The sequence below is a fragment of the Oncorhynchus nerka genome, linkage group LG26 (assembly GCF_034236695.1).
Source record: "Oncorhynchus nerka isolate Pitt River linkage group LG26, Oner_Uvic_2.0, whole genome shotgun sequence".
In the NCBI taxonomy this organism is placed as follows: domain Eukaryota; kingdom Metazoa; phylum Chordata; class Actinopteri; order Salmoniformes; family Salmonidae; genus Oncorhynchus; species Oncorhynchus nerka.
Genome location: NC_088421.1, coordinates 16,513,131 through 16,530,505, shown reverse-complemented (window position 1 = coordinate 16,530,505; position 17,375 = coordinate 16,513,131). Strand labels below are relative to the sequence as shown.

General features: G+C 45.9%; 1 protein-coding gene across 1 annotated transcript in view; it reads left to right on the top strand.

The window, feature by feature from the left end:
* Nucleotides 1–17,375, top strand: part of LOC115110406 (protein shisa-8-like) — an 81,303-nt gene extending 63,928 nt beyond the window's left edge. Inside the window, exons 4-5 of the mRNA XM_029636030.2 lie at nucleotides 16,289–16,366; nucleotides 16,530–17,375. Coding sequence (XP_029491890.1) covers nucleotides 16,289–16,366; nucleotides 16,530–17,047 — 596 coding nt within the window. The 3' untranslated portion in view covers nucleotides 17,048–17,375. The remainder of the gene's footprint in view (nucleotides 1–16,288; nucleotides 16,367–16,529) is intronic.

Genomic DNA, 17,375 nt, shown 5'->3' with positions numbered 1-17,375 from the left:
TGTGGTATATGGCCAATATACCATGGCTAAGGGCTGTTCTTAGGCACGAAGCAAGTCAGAGTGCCTGGATACAGCCCTTAGTCGTGGTATGTTGAACATATACCACACCCCCTTGGGCCTTATTGCTTAATGCCTATACTTTGCTCTAAAAAACATGTGTGACTGTGTGAAACATTAGAAAAGCATGTGTGAGTAATCAAGTAGAGCAGGGCAGCCAAACCCTCTTCCTGGAGATCTACCGTCCACACACACACACAAATGCTTGCAGATGGCCACAAAAGCAGAAAAGCAGGTTGATGCACGAGAATCTAAACAATGTTAATGAAACATGGAAAGACATTGAGGTACAGACACATACAAACGCTCACACAGACACATACAAACGCTCACACAGACACATACAAACGCTCACACAGACACATACAAACGCTCACACAGACACATACAAACGCTCACACAGACACACTCACAAGCGCTCACACAGACACATACAAACGCTCACACAGACACACTCACAAGCGCTCACACAGACACATACAAACGCTCACACAGACACACTCACAAACGATCGCACAGACACACTCACAAGCGCTCGCACAGACACACTCACAAGCGCACACACAGACACACTCACAAACGCTCACACAGACACACTCACAAGCGCACACACAGACACATACAAACGCTCACACAGACACATACAAACGCTCACACAGACACATACAAACGCTCACACAGACACATACAAACTGTTACGAATCCCTTTTGGCCCGACAGTCTAGGGGGGATGGTAATGAGACCCGTAACATAACTCATGCAAATTATTATTGTGACAAAGTAAAAGTGTGCACGAAATAACCACGACAACAGAAATCTACCGTCAAACTCCAGGTTTATTTATAAACACACGGTAATGGGGGGAGCAGGAAAAGGGGCTGAGCTGGACCCAAGGAAAGAAACAATAAGTATTCAAAAACACCCCTAAGCTAGACTAGCCTACTTTAACAACAGCTAACTAACCAAAAATACAGTGGGTGGTCCGCCCAGTTCTAACTAGTGTATTTAACAAAGTTCACCTACGGGTAGTGTATGCCCATGGGCGACTTGTCTTGGTTTCCCCCTTTTCCCACCAGCAACAAACAAACACCATAACCAAAAACAATACTCACAGGTGATGACAAAGTGCTATGAGGTGCTTAAACAAAAGAGAGGTTAAGACACAAAGCGAGAGTGAAACACAGAGACCTACAGACATGGCATTTACAGAGAGATTGAGCTAGAGATTGCTTTAGAACAAACAAATGATGGGGTTTTTAAACCATGGGGAAGGAACTGTGATAGGGTAGGAAATAGGAGGAGGTGTGTCTTCTGATTGATGATTGATTGTTGACTGATTGGGGAGTGATGATTTTCACCTGTGAGGGGAGAAGGAGAGAAAAGAAACACACACAGGATACACACACACACACAGGATAACTGTATCCGTAACACTCCCACCCTTAAAAGAGCAACCCTAGGGGTTGCGACTACAGTATTTCAATGAATACTCACAACCTTGCAAAACATACAGAAATCATTTTCATACACGAGACAAAGCATCTGCCAACACATTATCAGAACCCTTTTTGTGGCGGATCTCCAAATTATAATTTTGTACAATCAGCGCCCAACGCATAAGGCGCTGGTTCTGGTTGTACATTCGGTGGAGAAAAACTAAGGGGTTATGGTCAGTATATACAATCACGGGTAGGGCACTGGAACCAATATATACTTCAAAGTATTGCAGAGCCAACAACAAAGCAAGAGCTTCTTGTTCTATTGTCGCATAGTTTGTTTGACATTTATTAAATTTACGTGAAAAATAACAAACGGGATGATCCACTCCACTCTTGTCCTGCTGCAGTAGAACAGCACCAGCACCTCTGGCACTAGCATCTACCTCAATTTTGAACGGCTGTTCAAAATCTGGAGCAGCAAGTACAGGTGTACTACATAAGAGTGCTTTCGCTGATTCAAAAGCTCTCTTACAATCAGGGGACCACACAAATGATCTAGCCGGACTAAGCAAATCGGTCAATGGAGCAACTACCGCAGAGAAATTTTTACAGAAGCTACGGTAGTAGCCAACCATCCCTAAAAAGCGGCGTAGCTCTCGTCTGGTGGTAGGTGCAGGGAATACAGTTATAGCCAAGACCTTGGCATCAACAGGGCGCACCTGTCCATGGCCAACCTCTTTACCGAGATAGGTAACAGTAGCCTTCCCAAACTCACACTTTGCCAAGTTCAGGGTTAGAGAAGCAGCTGCCAACCGTTCACATACTACCCTTAGCGAGTCAACATGATCTGACCACTCAGACGAATAAATCACTAGGTCATCAAGGTATGCACTACAATTAGGAACACCAGCTAATACGGAGTTAACCAGTCGTTGGAAAGTGGCTGGTGCATTTCGCATCCCAAAAGCCATGACTGAGTACTGTAGGAAGTTGTCTGGGGTCACAAAGGCAGAAATCTCAGAAGCACGTGAAGTTAACGGAACCTGCCAGTAACCTTTTAAGAGGTCTAACTTGGTTACATACTTAGCAGCACCAATAGTGTCGATACAGTCGTCCAGTCGGGGTAACGGGAACGAATCTGGCATTGTGACAGAATTTACCTTTCGATAATCCGTACATAACCTGGACGTACCATCAGGTTTAGGAACCAGAATGCAAGGAGAACTCCAAGGGCTTGAACTTGGCTTAGCCAGGTCATTCTCCAACAAATATTTCACCTCATTCCTCATTATCTTCCTCTTGGAAGCGTTGATACGATATGGGTGTTGCTTGATAGGTGTAGCATTTCCAACATTAATGTCATGTTCCAACACGTTTGTGCGAGTAGGAACGTCATTAAAGAGACATGGAAAACTGTGTAGTAGCCTCACAATATCATTGGCCTGTCCATCCGTTAAATGAACCAGACCGGATTGGATAGACAGCAGCATTTCTGAGTTGGGCAATCTAACAAGCCATCAACATCATCAATATGACAGTCCACTATCATAGCAGTAGTAGCAGAGGAGACAGCAGTACCTTCCTCTGTTTTTGAACTCTCTAACTGTGTGATGGGTCGGGTGTGGTAAGCTTTCAACATGTTAATGTGACACACACGAGATTGGCGTTGTCTATCAGGAGTTTGAAGCACATAGTCAGTTTCACTTATTTTCTTTTCAATTAGCCTCTTGCTTCTACTTGGGACGCTTGCGTCCCAACTAGAGCTCTGGAAATGCAAATGCACTACGCTAAATGCTAATAGTATTAGTTAAAACTCAAAAGTTCATTAAAATACACATGCAGGGTATCGAATTAAAGCTACACTCGTTGTGAATCCAGGCAACAAGTCAGATTTTTAAAATGCTTTTCGGCGACAGCATGAGAAGCTATTATCTGATAGCATGCACCAATACACTACAACACAAAAGCACAGCAGGGGACGTAAACAAAATAATTAGCATTTCGGCGTTACACAAACCGCACAATAAAATAGAAAACAGTCATTACCTTTCACCATCTTCTTTGTTGGCACACCTAGATGTCCCATAAACACTATTGGGTCTTTATTTCGATTAAATCGGGCCATATAAAGCCAAGATATCGTTATATGTAGACTGTGTGATAAACGAAAAAAACAGCGATTTCACAACGTAACGTCATTTTTTAAAATTCAAAAAGTAGACGATAAACTTTCACAAACACTTCGAAATACGTTTGTAATGCTACTTTAGGTATTAGTAAACGTTAATAAGCGATAAAAATCATCCGTAGGCGATGTAAAAATCATTAGCTGTCGTCTTGGAAAAAATTTCACGAGAGAGCTCTTCCAGAATGATCTGGGCGGAGACTGGAGGTAAGTGGTGCCCCTGTTTCGGTTCAACCAAGAATCAAAGATGATTCAATTCACAAGACTCTAGACAACATGGGGATGCTGTGGGAGTTGAATGCTCGGTCTTATCTAATTCGGCTCACTGTGAACAATTGCTGGAAGTGGCGCAAGGATATTTATTTCCATTTTCTGTGATCAGGTTTTCCTGCGCTTTCCGATGTAACGCACGTTATGTTATAGCCACAGTCGTGATTTAACCAGTTTTAAAAACGTCCGAGGGTTTCCTATCCACACATTCTAACCATATGAACGTACTATATTCCTGGCATGAGTAGCAGGGCGCTGAAATGTTGCGCGATTTTTAACAAAATGTTCAAAAAAGTAGAGGGTAGGAGCAACTGGTTAAATAAGGACCAGAGAAACGAGCTGACAGTGAAGATCCTGGAACAGGTAATAACACCAGTACTTGGTCACCTGGCTGTAGTGGACGAGAAACAGCCTCTTTATCATAGTGTCTTCTCATGCTCCTCTGTGAGGAAGACAGAGCTTCCTTTGCGAGAGCACAAGCTTGGTGTAGGCGCTCACGAAAGCGACTAACGTAGTCCAACACATTCTCATCTCTGGTACACAACTCTTGGGACAAGAACTGTTCTTTAAGGACTTTCATTGGTCCTCTCACTGTGTGACCAAACACCAGTTCAGCCGGGCTGAAACCTAGGGACTCCTGCACAGTTTCACGAGCAGCAAACAAAACTAGAGGAACTCCCTCATCCCAATCTTTCTCAGATTCCAAACAATATTTACGTAGCATAGACTTCAGTGTTTGATGCCATCTTTCAAGTGCACCCTGAGACTCTGGGTGATAGGCGCTTGACACACGGTGCGTAATTGACAAGGATTTTAACACCTGCCTGAAGAGCTTGGATAGGAAATTGGTTCCTTGATCGCTTTGTACCACCCTAGGTAACCCGAATGTCGTGAAGAATTTTATTAAGGCTTTACTCACTACCGGGGCTGTAATCCTTCTCAGAGGAATGGCCTCGGGGTATCTTGTAGCCATACACATTATCGTTAACAAAAACTGGTTACCCGATTTTGTCTTCGGTAACGGTCCGACACAATCAACCACCACATGCTCGAATGGTTCACCTATGACAGGTATGGGACAAAGAGGAGCGGGAGGAATAACCTGATTTGGTTTTCCTGTTATCTGACATGTGTGGCATGTCCGACAGAACTGAGCCACATCTTGTTTTAAACCCGGCCAAAAGAAATGTCGAAGGATCCGATCATAAGTTTTTGTGATTCCTAAATGACCAGACCACTGGTGATCATGAGCAAGGGATAACACATTTTGTCGAAAGGCTGTAGGAATTACTATTTGGTAAACAGCATTCCAATCTCCATCCGCGTCAACATGGGATTTCCATTTACGCATGAGGAGATTACCATCAATGAAGTAAGCCACGTTCTTCTTCTTCACATCTTCCAATGAGACAACACTAGAAAAACATTTAGCAAGCTTGTTGTCAACCTTTTGGTTAGCAATCAGCTGCTCACGAGTGACTGGTAACTGTATTGCATCAGCAATAAGTTCAACGTTCTTTGATTCTTTCCTGGGCTGTTTGTCAGAGGTGATCAGCTTCTCAGAGGTATCACACAATCCATCTTCTTGATCAAGCTCTTTGAACAGAACAGTGTTCGACAAATCTATCACGTCACCCTCTTGTCGTGCCTGAGCACGAGTGACAGCACAAGCGGGGAACACATGTGGATAACTCTGTGCCAGCTCATTCGAGAGAGAGTGGTCACTTTTATCCAATACTTCCAATACGGGTACTACCTTTCCTCCGGCAATATCGTTACCCATTATAAAGGTCACACCTTTCACTGGCAACATAGGGCGTACCCCCACTCTGAATATTCCACTGATTAACTCAGAGTGTACTTTCACAAAGTGCAATGGCACTGGGACAAAACCCATTTCAATACCCTGCACTAACACACTGGAACCACAATATGTATCGTCAGATAAGGGCAACACATCAGACAATATAAACGACTGCGCCGCACCAGTATCTCTAAGGATTTTAACCGGTCGCTGAGACGCTTCGTCATTCGTTAGGGACACAAACCCTCGAAAATGAATGGTTCATAACTGCGGTCGGGGACTGAGACTTTCAAACTACAGTTACCCTGAGGCACCTGTTTTGTTGCAGACCTCACAACCGCATTTAATTAGAGCAACACCTGTTGGTGGCTTGGCACGAAGAGGCATCCCTTGTTTGCGTTTAAGCAGGAAGCAATCATTAATCATATGTCCTACTTTATGACAATAGAAACAGGGACGCTCATTCTTCTGGCGTGCTTGATATACTACTGCTGGCCGACTAGGGCTAAAGGTAGGAAACTCAGTGGCTCTACTCTCAGTTTGAGCCGAAAACACACTCTTGTGCGTCAACACAAACTCGTCTGCCAACACAGACGCTTCTGCCAGGGAGGATACTTTCTGTTCGTTTAGGTAAACTACAATGCGTTCGGGTAAGCAATTTTTAAACTCTTCCAACAAGATTAACTCCCGGAGAGAGTTGAAAACAGTTACCTTACTAGCAGCATGCCATTTATCAAACAGATTTCCCTTGTCTCTAGCAAATTCCACATAAGTCTTACTAGAAGACTTTCTATGAGACCTAAATCTCTGTCGGTATGCCTCAGGCACAAGCTCATAGGCACGAAGAACAGTAGCTTTGACCACTTCATAATTCAAACTGTCCTCCAGAGGTAACGCTGACAAAACCTCTTGGGCTTTACCAGTTAATTTACACTGAAGTAATAGGCACCATACCTCTTCAGGCCATTTCAATGCTACGGCTATACGCTCAAATACACAAAAATAGGAGTCAACCTCTGACTCTCTGAACAAAGGTACTAAGGCAATCTGCCTACTAATGTCAAACGTGTTTGAGGACACAGTAGGTGAGGACGGCTCACAAACAGGCACAGTAGGACCGGAGGCTAGCCTCGCTGTCTCTGCCTCCAGTTCCATCTGGCGCATTTTGAACTCCAACTGCCTTTGTTCTCTGTCTGCCTCAATTTTACACATCTCCAAATGCTGTTGTTCTCGTTCTTTTTCTGCCTCTATTTTACATATCTCCAACTGGAGAGTCTCTTGCCTAATTTGGGCTCGCTCTTCCACCTCCAGTTGGAACTGTGCTAAACGGACATCCCTCCTGGCATCATCGTTTGACAGTGGGGAGAGTGGATCAAAACGGGGCAATGTGGCTGGAGCTTTAGCCTCGCCCTCATTATCAGACACCAATGGGCTTACAGGAGCAGCAACATCCCCTACAGGGGTAGTAGGCTCAGGCAGCGGTAAAACAAGCACCTGCTCTTCCAACAATACATTTAATACTAGCCGTTTAACCTCCGCCTTAACTAAACTCTGCGGAATCGATACTGAATAATGGTCAGCCAAGGTCATTAAATCAACTCTACGACATTTGTCAAAAACCTCCCACGAAGGGTTATCCAAAAAGGATCTCAAATCAAAAGTAGTCATTTTACACTACTTCACAAGTGCCAAAGAAAATAGCAAACACTAATGCTACTTCAGCTATGACGCTCAACACTGAACTATACCATTACAACAATCTACATGAGCGGCATGGGTGTCAGTTATGACAGATCCCGGATGAGCCCCCACTTATGTTACGAATCCCTTTTGGCCCGACAGTCTAGGGGGATGGTAATGAGACCCGTAACATAACTCATGCAAATTATTATTGTGACAAAGTAAAAGTGTGCACCAAATAACCACGACAACAGAAATCTACCGTCAAACTCCAGGTTTATTTATAAACACACGGTAATGGGGGGAGCAGGAAAAGGGGCTGAGCTGGACCCAAGGAAAGAAACAATAAGTATTCAAAAACACCCCTAAGCTAGACTAGCCTACTTTAACAACAGCTAACTAACTAACCAAAAATACAGTGGGTGGTCCGCCCAGTTCTAACTAGTGTATTTAACAAAGTTCACCTACAGGTAGTGTATGCCCATGGGCGACTTGTCTTGGTTTCCCCCTTTTCCCACCAGCAACAAACAAACACCATAACCAAAAACAATACTCACAGGTGATGACAAAGTGCTATGAGGTGCTTAAACAAAAGAGAGGTTAAGACACAAAGCGAGAGTGAAACACAGAGACCTACAGACATGGCATTTACAGAGAGATTGAGCTAGAGATTACTTTAGAACAAACAAATAATGGGGTTTTTAAACCATGGGGAAGGAACTGTGATAGGGTAGGAAATAGGAGGAGGTGTGTCTTCTGATTGATGATTGATTGTTGACTGATTGGGGAGTGATGATTTTCACCTGTGAGGGGAGAAGGAGAGAAAAGAAACACACACAGGATACACACACACACACAGGATAACTGTATCCGTAACACAAACGCTCACACAGACACATACAAACGCTCACACAGACACATACAAACGCTCACACAGACACACTCACAAGCGCTCACACAGACACATACAAACGCTCACACAGACACACTCACAAGCGCTCGCACAGACACACTCACAAACGCTCACACAGACACATACAAACGCTCACACAGACACACTCACAAGCGCTCACACAGACACATACCAACGCTCACACAGACACATACAAACGCTCACACAGACACACTCACAAGCGCTCGCACAGACACACTCACAAACGCTCACACAGACACATACAAACGCTCACACAGACACACTCACAAGCGCTCACACAGACACATACAAATGCTCACACAGACACACTCACAAGCGCTCACACAGACACACTCACAAACGCTCACACAGACACACTCACAAGCGCTCGCACAGACACACTCACAAGCGCACACACAGACACACTCACAAACGCTCACACAGACACACTCACAAGCGCACACACAGACACACTCACAAACGCTCACACAGACACATAAAAATGCTCACACAGACACACTCACAAGCGCTCACACAGACACACTAACAAACGCTCACACATACACACTCACAAGCGCTCGCACAGACACACTCACAAGCGCACACACAGACACACTCACAAACGCTCACACAGACACACTCACAAGCGCACACACAGACACACTCACAAACGCTCACACAGACACACTCACAAGCGCACACACAGACACACTCACAAACGCTCACACAGACACATACAAACGCTCACACAGACACACTCACAAGCGCTCACACAGACACACTAACAAACACTCACACATACACACTCACAAGCGCTCACACAGACACACTCACAAACGCTCACACAGACACACTCACAAACGCTCACACAGACACACTCACAAGCGCTCGCAGACACACTCACAAGTGCACACACAGACACACTCACAAGCACTCACACAGACACACTCACAAACACTCACACAGACACACTCACAAGCGCTCGCAGACACACTCCCAAGTGCACACACAGACACACTCACAAGCACTCACACAGTGGGTCTTCAGTCCAACCCTCTTCCTGGAGATCTACCGTCCTGTGGGTCTTCAGTCCAACCCTCTTCCTGGAGATCTACCGTCCTGTGGGTCTTCAGTCCAACCCTCTTCCTGGAGATCTACCGTCCTGTGGATCTTCAGTCCAACCCTCTTCCTGGAGATCTACCGTCCTGTGGGTCTTCAGTCCAACCCTCTTCCTGGAGATCTACCGTCCTGTGGGTCTTCAGTCCAACCCTCTTCCTGGAGATCTACCATCCTGTGGGTCTTCAGTCCAACCCTCTTCCTGGAGATCTACCGTCCTGTGGGTCTTCAACCCAACCGTCTTCCTGGAGATTTACCGTCCTGTGGGTCTTCAGTCCAACCCTCTTCCTGGAGATCTACCGTCCTGTGGGTCTTCAGCCCAACCGTCTTCCTGGAGATTAGTAGGACAATAGATCAGTAGACCTAGGACAGTAGACCCAGGAAGAGGGTTGGGCAGCCCTGAAGTAGAGGGTGTATATTGTATATGAACAACAATGATGTTACTCCCACACATCATCCACTGCCCTACTCTATCATGACTAACTCATTAACCCACATACTGATGCTACTACATATCCCCCAAGACACATATGGAACACAGACACATGTGGAACACAGACACATGTGGAACACAGACACATGGTGCAGTAACCCTGCCTGTAGCTCAAGCACAGGCAGTCAGGATAGTGAGTGACATGACTCCCTGTTGAGTGACTGAGAGTATGTGTCTGGACCAATTTGTAAGTCGCTCTGGATAAGAGCGTCTGCTAAATGACTTAAATGTAAATGTAAATGTAAATAAGTGTGATTGCACCAAAGGACCGTCAATAGAAAAGACAATAGATTCATATGACGTTGTCATTGACATTTGCAGTAAAATACTTAAATTAACATTTTAATCCGAATGTGATGCAACACTCTTTTTCTCCATACGTGGTCGTATTCCTTTCTGTTTGATGAAAGCACATTTTATAATCCTCAACCCTTGTCACTAGGAGGACCCTAAACCGAATACGTATGTGGATGACTTGATCCGCTCTTTAATGTAGTCACTTTTAAACAGCATTCATTTTTTAGAGCTACTCTACACACCACACAGACACTATACCTACCACACACACACTCTACACACACTCACACACGCACATAGTTGTAGGTTGTACAGACAATGGCGTGGCTGCCATCCGTGGTGCCAGCCGGGGCACGGGTCCTGTGGCACAGCAGGTTGGTATGCCGGCTCATCGGGCCCTTGAGAAGGGCCCACCTCACGGCTGGTGCATTACCACGGGCAGTTGCTTTTGTATTTACATCTCTGCATCTCATTTGAATCCATTGATTTTAAGAGACGGGAGTCTATCTACACCTCTAGGGTATTTTACTTGTTATTTCCTCATGAATGGAGCAGACAGGCGTATGGTCCTGTGGACACACACATGCCTACGCACGCGCACACGCGCACACACACACACACACACACACACACACACACACACACACACACACACACACACACACACACACACACACAAATGCTTGCAGATGGCCACAAAAGCAGAAAAGCAGGTTGATGCACGAGAATCTAAACAATGTTAATGAAACATGGAAAGACATTGAGGTACAGACACATACAAACGCTCACACAGACACATACAAACGCTCACACAGACACATACAAACGCTCACACAGACACATACAAACGCTCACACAGACACACTCACAAGGGCTCACACAGACACATACAAACGCTCACACAGACACATACAAACGCTCACACAGACACACTCACAAGCGCTCGCACAGACACACTCACAAACGCTCACACAGACACATACAAACGCTCACACAGACACACTCACAAGCGCTCACACAGACACATACAAACGCTCACACAGACACACTCACAAGCGCTCACACAGACACACTCACAAACGCTCACACAGACACACTCACAAGCGCTCGCACAGACACACTCACAAGCGCTCGCACAGACACACTCACAAGCGCACACACAGACACATACAAACGCTCACACAGACACATACAAACGCTCACACAGACACATACAAACACTCACACAGACACATACAAACGCTCACACAGACACATACAAACGCTCACACAGACACATACAAACGCTCACACAGACACACTCACAAGCGCTCACACAGACACATACAAACGCTCACACAGACACACTCACAAGCGCTCGCACAGACACACTCACAAGCGCACACACAGACACACTCACAAATGCTCACACAGACACACATACAAACGCTCACACAGACACATACAAACGCTCACACAGACACACTCACAAGCGCTCGCACAGACACACTCACAAACGCTCACACAGACACATACAAACGCTCACACAGACACACTCACAAGCGCTCACACAGACACATACAAACGCTCACACAGACACACTCACAAGCGCTCACACAGACACACTCACAAACGCTCACACAGACACACTCACAAGCGCTCGCACAGACACACTCACAAGCGCTCGCACAGACACACTCACAAGCGCACACACAGACACATACAAACGCTCACACAGACACATACAAACGCTCACACAGACACATACAAACACTCACACAGACACATACAAACGCTCACACAGACACATACAAACGCTCACACAGACACATACAAACGCTCACACAGACACACTCACAAGCGCTCACACAGACACATACAAACGCTCACACAGACACGCTCACAAGCGCTCACACAGACACACTCACAAACGCTCACACAGACACACTCACAAGCGCTCGCACAGACACACTCACAAGCGCACACACAGACACACTCACAAATGCTCACACAGACACACTCACAAGCGCACACACAGACACACTCACAAAAGCTCACACAGACACATACAAACGCTCACACATACACACTCACAAGCGCTCGCACAGACACACTCACAAGCGCACACACAGACACACTCACAAACGCTCACACAGACACACTCACAAGCGCACACACAGACACACTCACAAGCGCTCACACAGACACACTCACAAACGCTCACACAGACACACTCACAAGCGCTCGCAGACACACTCACAAGTGCACACACAGACACACTCACAAGCACTCACACAGACACACTCACAAGCACTCACACAGACACACTCACAAACGCTCACACAGACACACTCACAAGCGCTCGCACAGACACACTCACAAGCGCACACACAGACACACTCACAAGCGCACACACAGACACACAAGCGCTCACACAGACAAACTCACAAGGGCACACAAAGACACACAAGCGCTCACACAGACACACTCACTCACAAGCGGACACACATACAAACTCACAAGGGCACACAAAGACACACAAGCGCTCACACAGACACACTCACTCACAAGCGGACACACATACACACTCATATGGGCACACACAGACACACTCATAAGGGCACACAGACATACTCATAAGGGCACACATAGACACACTCATAAGGGCACACATAGACACACTCATAAGGGCACACATAGACCCACTCATAAGGACACACACAGACACACTCATAAGGACACACACAGACACACTCATAAGGACACACATAGACACACTCATAAGGACACACACAGACACACTCATAAGGACACACACAGACACACTCATAAGGGCACACATAGACACACTCATAAGGACACACACAGACACACTCATAAGGACACACACAGACATACTCATAAGGGCACACATAGACACACTCATAAGGACACACACAGACACACTCATAAGGGCACACTCACACACAGCAACTCATTTGGGATATAGGCTTAGCTCTCTCATCTCTTCACACGTGATTGTAACCCCCAGCAAGCCAATAAACAACACTGCACGTCACCACTCACTGTGTTGGCAAAGTCATTGAGAGGACAGAGTGTAGTTCAGGGGCTTTGGCTCAGGCATCAGCCAACTTCTGCCAGGTGTACCAGCAGGTCCTTGGACCAGGATGTAGTTGTAGCCCTGTATCTTAATTAAACACTAACGACCTGAGAGTTTCTGCTAGGGCACAAAGGGGTAGTGCGAAAAAGTGATGGAGAAGGCGAGAAATGGACGGAGAGGGCAGCAAGGCCTCGTTGCCGGTCCCCCGCCTTCAGCGCATATGCTCTCTCACCGTGCACTTCCTGTGCCGTCGGCCGAGAACGTCAGTGTTTCCCCGTGACAAAACGCATGCTGCTGCAACCCCGAGGTCACTTTCGTGCACATTTTTCTTAGCAAGCATGGTAGTAGTTGGATAGCATGGGTTTCGAGCATCACTAGTAAAGATAAAGAGATAATATGTCGGTCTAGTCTGGTGCAATGTCGGTTGTTTTTTTTCATTTGGCTAATTACAGCACACCCCTACTTGGCCTCAAAATGGCTGTGTTATGGGGATCAATGGAAGTCTTCAGCATGAATGACTTGGCACCTGCTCGACTGCTATTCTTTAGAGAAGCCATGTGACAGGGTTTACCCTGTCACATGGTCTGCTGGGATCAAGCTGCTTATCCTTTAGAATATTTAGAATGTATAAACACATGCCTGTATACAGTTGCGTTGGCAACATAGCCATTTAATCCTCCCATGACTTGCCAAACATGGCACATGCCACAACATGAAAGCAGGCCTTTTAAGAGCACTGTCATTATCAGCATAATAGTCGCTTAAGGCCTTGCGTAAAATAATTTCAGTGATTTGTCCATTTAAGCAGCTTTATACATCTGTAGTTCCTCTCCCCCGAGCTGACAAGGTACAAATCTGTCGTTCTGCCCCTGAACAGACAGTTAACCCACTGTTCCTAGGCTGTCATTGAAAATAAGAATTTGTTCTTAACTGACTTGCCTAGTTAAATAAAGGTAAAAAAAAAATAAAATAAAAAAAATATGCACATAGGCCGAAATCTGGCTTGCCTACTATTTACTTAAACTGCATACTGTGTACTAATTGCACTACATGCTATTTAGTACATACTGTATTGTAAAAAATGAAGTATGCCATGGCCGAAACATATTACTTTTGGTACGTTCAAGACAACTGGGGATTCGGAAACAAAATGAGCTCACAGTGGGAAAAATCATAACTTTGTGATCTTCAGGTTGGAGAAGTCAGAGCTCTAGGATAACGCCCGAGTTTCTGACTTGTAGTTCCGAGTTGGCTGACCATTCAAAACTATTTTTCTCAGTCGGAGCATTTCTTTGGGGGGTGTTCCCTGTTGTCTTCAATGCACCATCAGTTACGGCTTTACATATGAACCGGAAAGGATAGCCTGTAGCCCTCACTCTCCATCTTTGGAGGAGGTATGCACTCAAAGACTTGGCCTCCATTGGTCGATCTAGCCAGCTACTCATCATGATGTATTGCCTGTTTGTTTTTTGCTTTTGATGCACTTTGAGATACTATAAAACAGATTTTTTTCAAATACTCAAACGACCTACTATTTCGGACGCAAGTATGTGTGTGTGTGTCTCAGTCACCAGATTTCAACCCAATTGCACACTTAGGGGAGATTATGGAGCAGCGCCTGAGTCAACATTTTCCACCGCCTTCAACAAAACACCAACTGATGGAATTTCTCGTGGAAGAATGTTGTTGCATCCCACCAATTGAGCTCCAGACACTTCTAGAATCTATGCATATTTTTATTTTATTTTTTACATACGCTAGAACTTCCTGGGCATACCCTCTGCCAATATCTACATTCGTACATGTACTGCATCTATGATGGTGTGTGCAGGCACGCATGTACACACACACACACGTACGTACACACACACGTACACACACACGTACGTACACACACACACACACGTAGACAAACACACACACATACACACACACACACACACACACACACACACACACACACACACACACACACACACACACACACACACACACACACACACACACACACACACACACACACACACACACACACACACACACACTCAGAGGCTGAGGGGGGAAAGAAACAACAACAACCAGGATACTTTTTTCAAACAGAATAGGGGAAGAAAAACCTAAATGACACAACAGTGGGGCGAACAAGGTTGTTAGTGTCTGAGGGCTGAGGGGTTTGCGGCTGTGACCTCATGAAGCAGCACTCAGGGCTCCCTCACTAATACGACACGACACTCTAAACCCACTCTATTTTTACTCCCCTCAAAACTCCAGTATATCCGCCAGTTGCTGTTGCTTTTTTTTCTTATTTGTTTTCATTCAACGTTAGCGGTACGGGGCTTCAGGCTTTTTAACCCCCCTCTCAAGCACACACACAGACACACACACACACACACACACACACACACACACAGATGCAAGCCCCTGTGGGTGTAAGATGCTGTACACTCTGTGCAGCTCTACCTCCATGTCATTGTAGGTTTACCTGACAGGTTGGCTGGTTTAGGGATGATGGTGTTAAAGCTACTGGTTCCTTTCATGGTATATAATACACAGCCAACGGCACAGGGATTAACACAGGGGGAGAGGTGTCTCACCTTAATTCTTCCCTTGGCAGCAGAATAGCATACAAGTGACTCCAGAAAGGGACACAGTGTCTTGTATAACTTGCCTAAATGTGTACATTTAATTAAAACAGAGAGGTTGGGTGAGGTTCAAAGCTATTGAAGTGATATGAGTGGGGTAACTCAGTGAATTTTATTAATCTGTGCTCTTCAATTCCAGCATATTTTACAGCCACATTATGATGGGGTCTATTACACTGCTATTACAATGTGTACAATGTAATTACCTGGAATCACACTTGTCTTTACAGCATGATAAAGTAGGGAGGAGATGCTTGTGCAGCAGATCCTTACAGATTTTCATTGTTGTTTTGTTTGTTTTAACTTGGTTTAGGGGTTTGGCCACTGGATAACAGAGCTCTTACTGTATCTGAACAAAGGAGGACATTGTTGAGGTCTCTGGGGGTACCAGGTAGATATTCTGACCCATATAACTCATTGTGGACCTACAAGTTGAGTGGATACCATGTCAAAGGAAAAGATTAAAGGTATTTGTAAGGTATTTTGACCTCTATACCACTAACCGCATTCTTCTCTCTCTCTCCCCCACCTTTGTCTCCTCCCCTTTCTCGCAGCAGATACGGCAGCAAGAGACTACTACAAGGGCTACCCCATGGTGGACTACTCCCGCCATCACTCCTCACCCCCCACCTTCCAGCCCATCGCCTTTCACAAGGACAAGCCCTTCCTGCCCCCTCCAGACATCCACGCCCCACTGGCCATAACCATCACCGCCGCCCAACTCCCCAAGCCCAAGATCTCCAAGACTAACACCCATCCGCTTACCTCCAGCTCGGCCTTCAAAGTCTGGGACCCCAGTAAGGGCCATGTCCAGCATCCAACGGCCTCCCACATCGGGCAGGCACTGAAGCAGCATCCGCAGCATCAGCAGCATCCGCAACATCAACAACATCAACAGCAGTTACATCAACAGCCCAACAGCCGCCGGCAGGCCTACTCCAACAAGCGGAAGTTCAGCATTGAGACGCTCCCGGAACTCTTCTCCCAGCCTCTGGGCTATGGACAGTCGCCCCACATGCACCCCAAAAACAAGGGGCTGCCCACCAACAGCAAGACAGAGGTCACAGTCTGAGCATGAATGTTTGGAGAGCAGGAGGGCAAGAAAAGAGTCTATAGGACTGGGAGTAAGGCCAGGGAGCGAGAGCTTTTTGTACGAATCAATGTCGTGTTGATGGCTGGGGGGACGAACAGGAACAAGCAATCTTATTTTGCTATTTTAATTGCAGGTTTTCTTCATTATTGATAATGTAACACCCAAAACGGAAGGTAACGATCACATGAAGTGACTCGCTCTCTCTAGACCTGGTTCCCCTAAATTCCCTCTCCGTCCCAGCGTCCTCCCTGTTTTGTTTTGGTCAATCTCCTCTTTGCTCCCACTGGCACCACTACTCTACAAATCC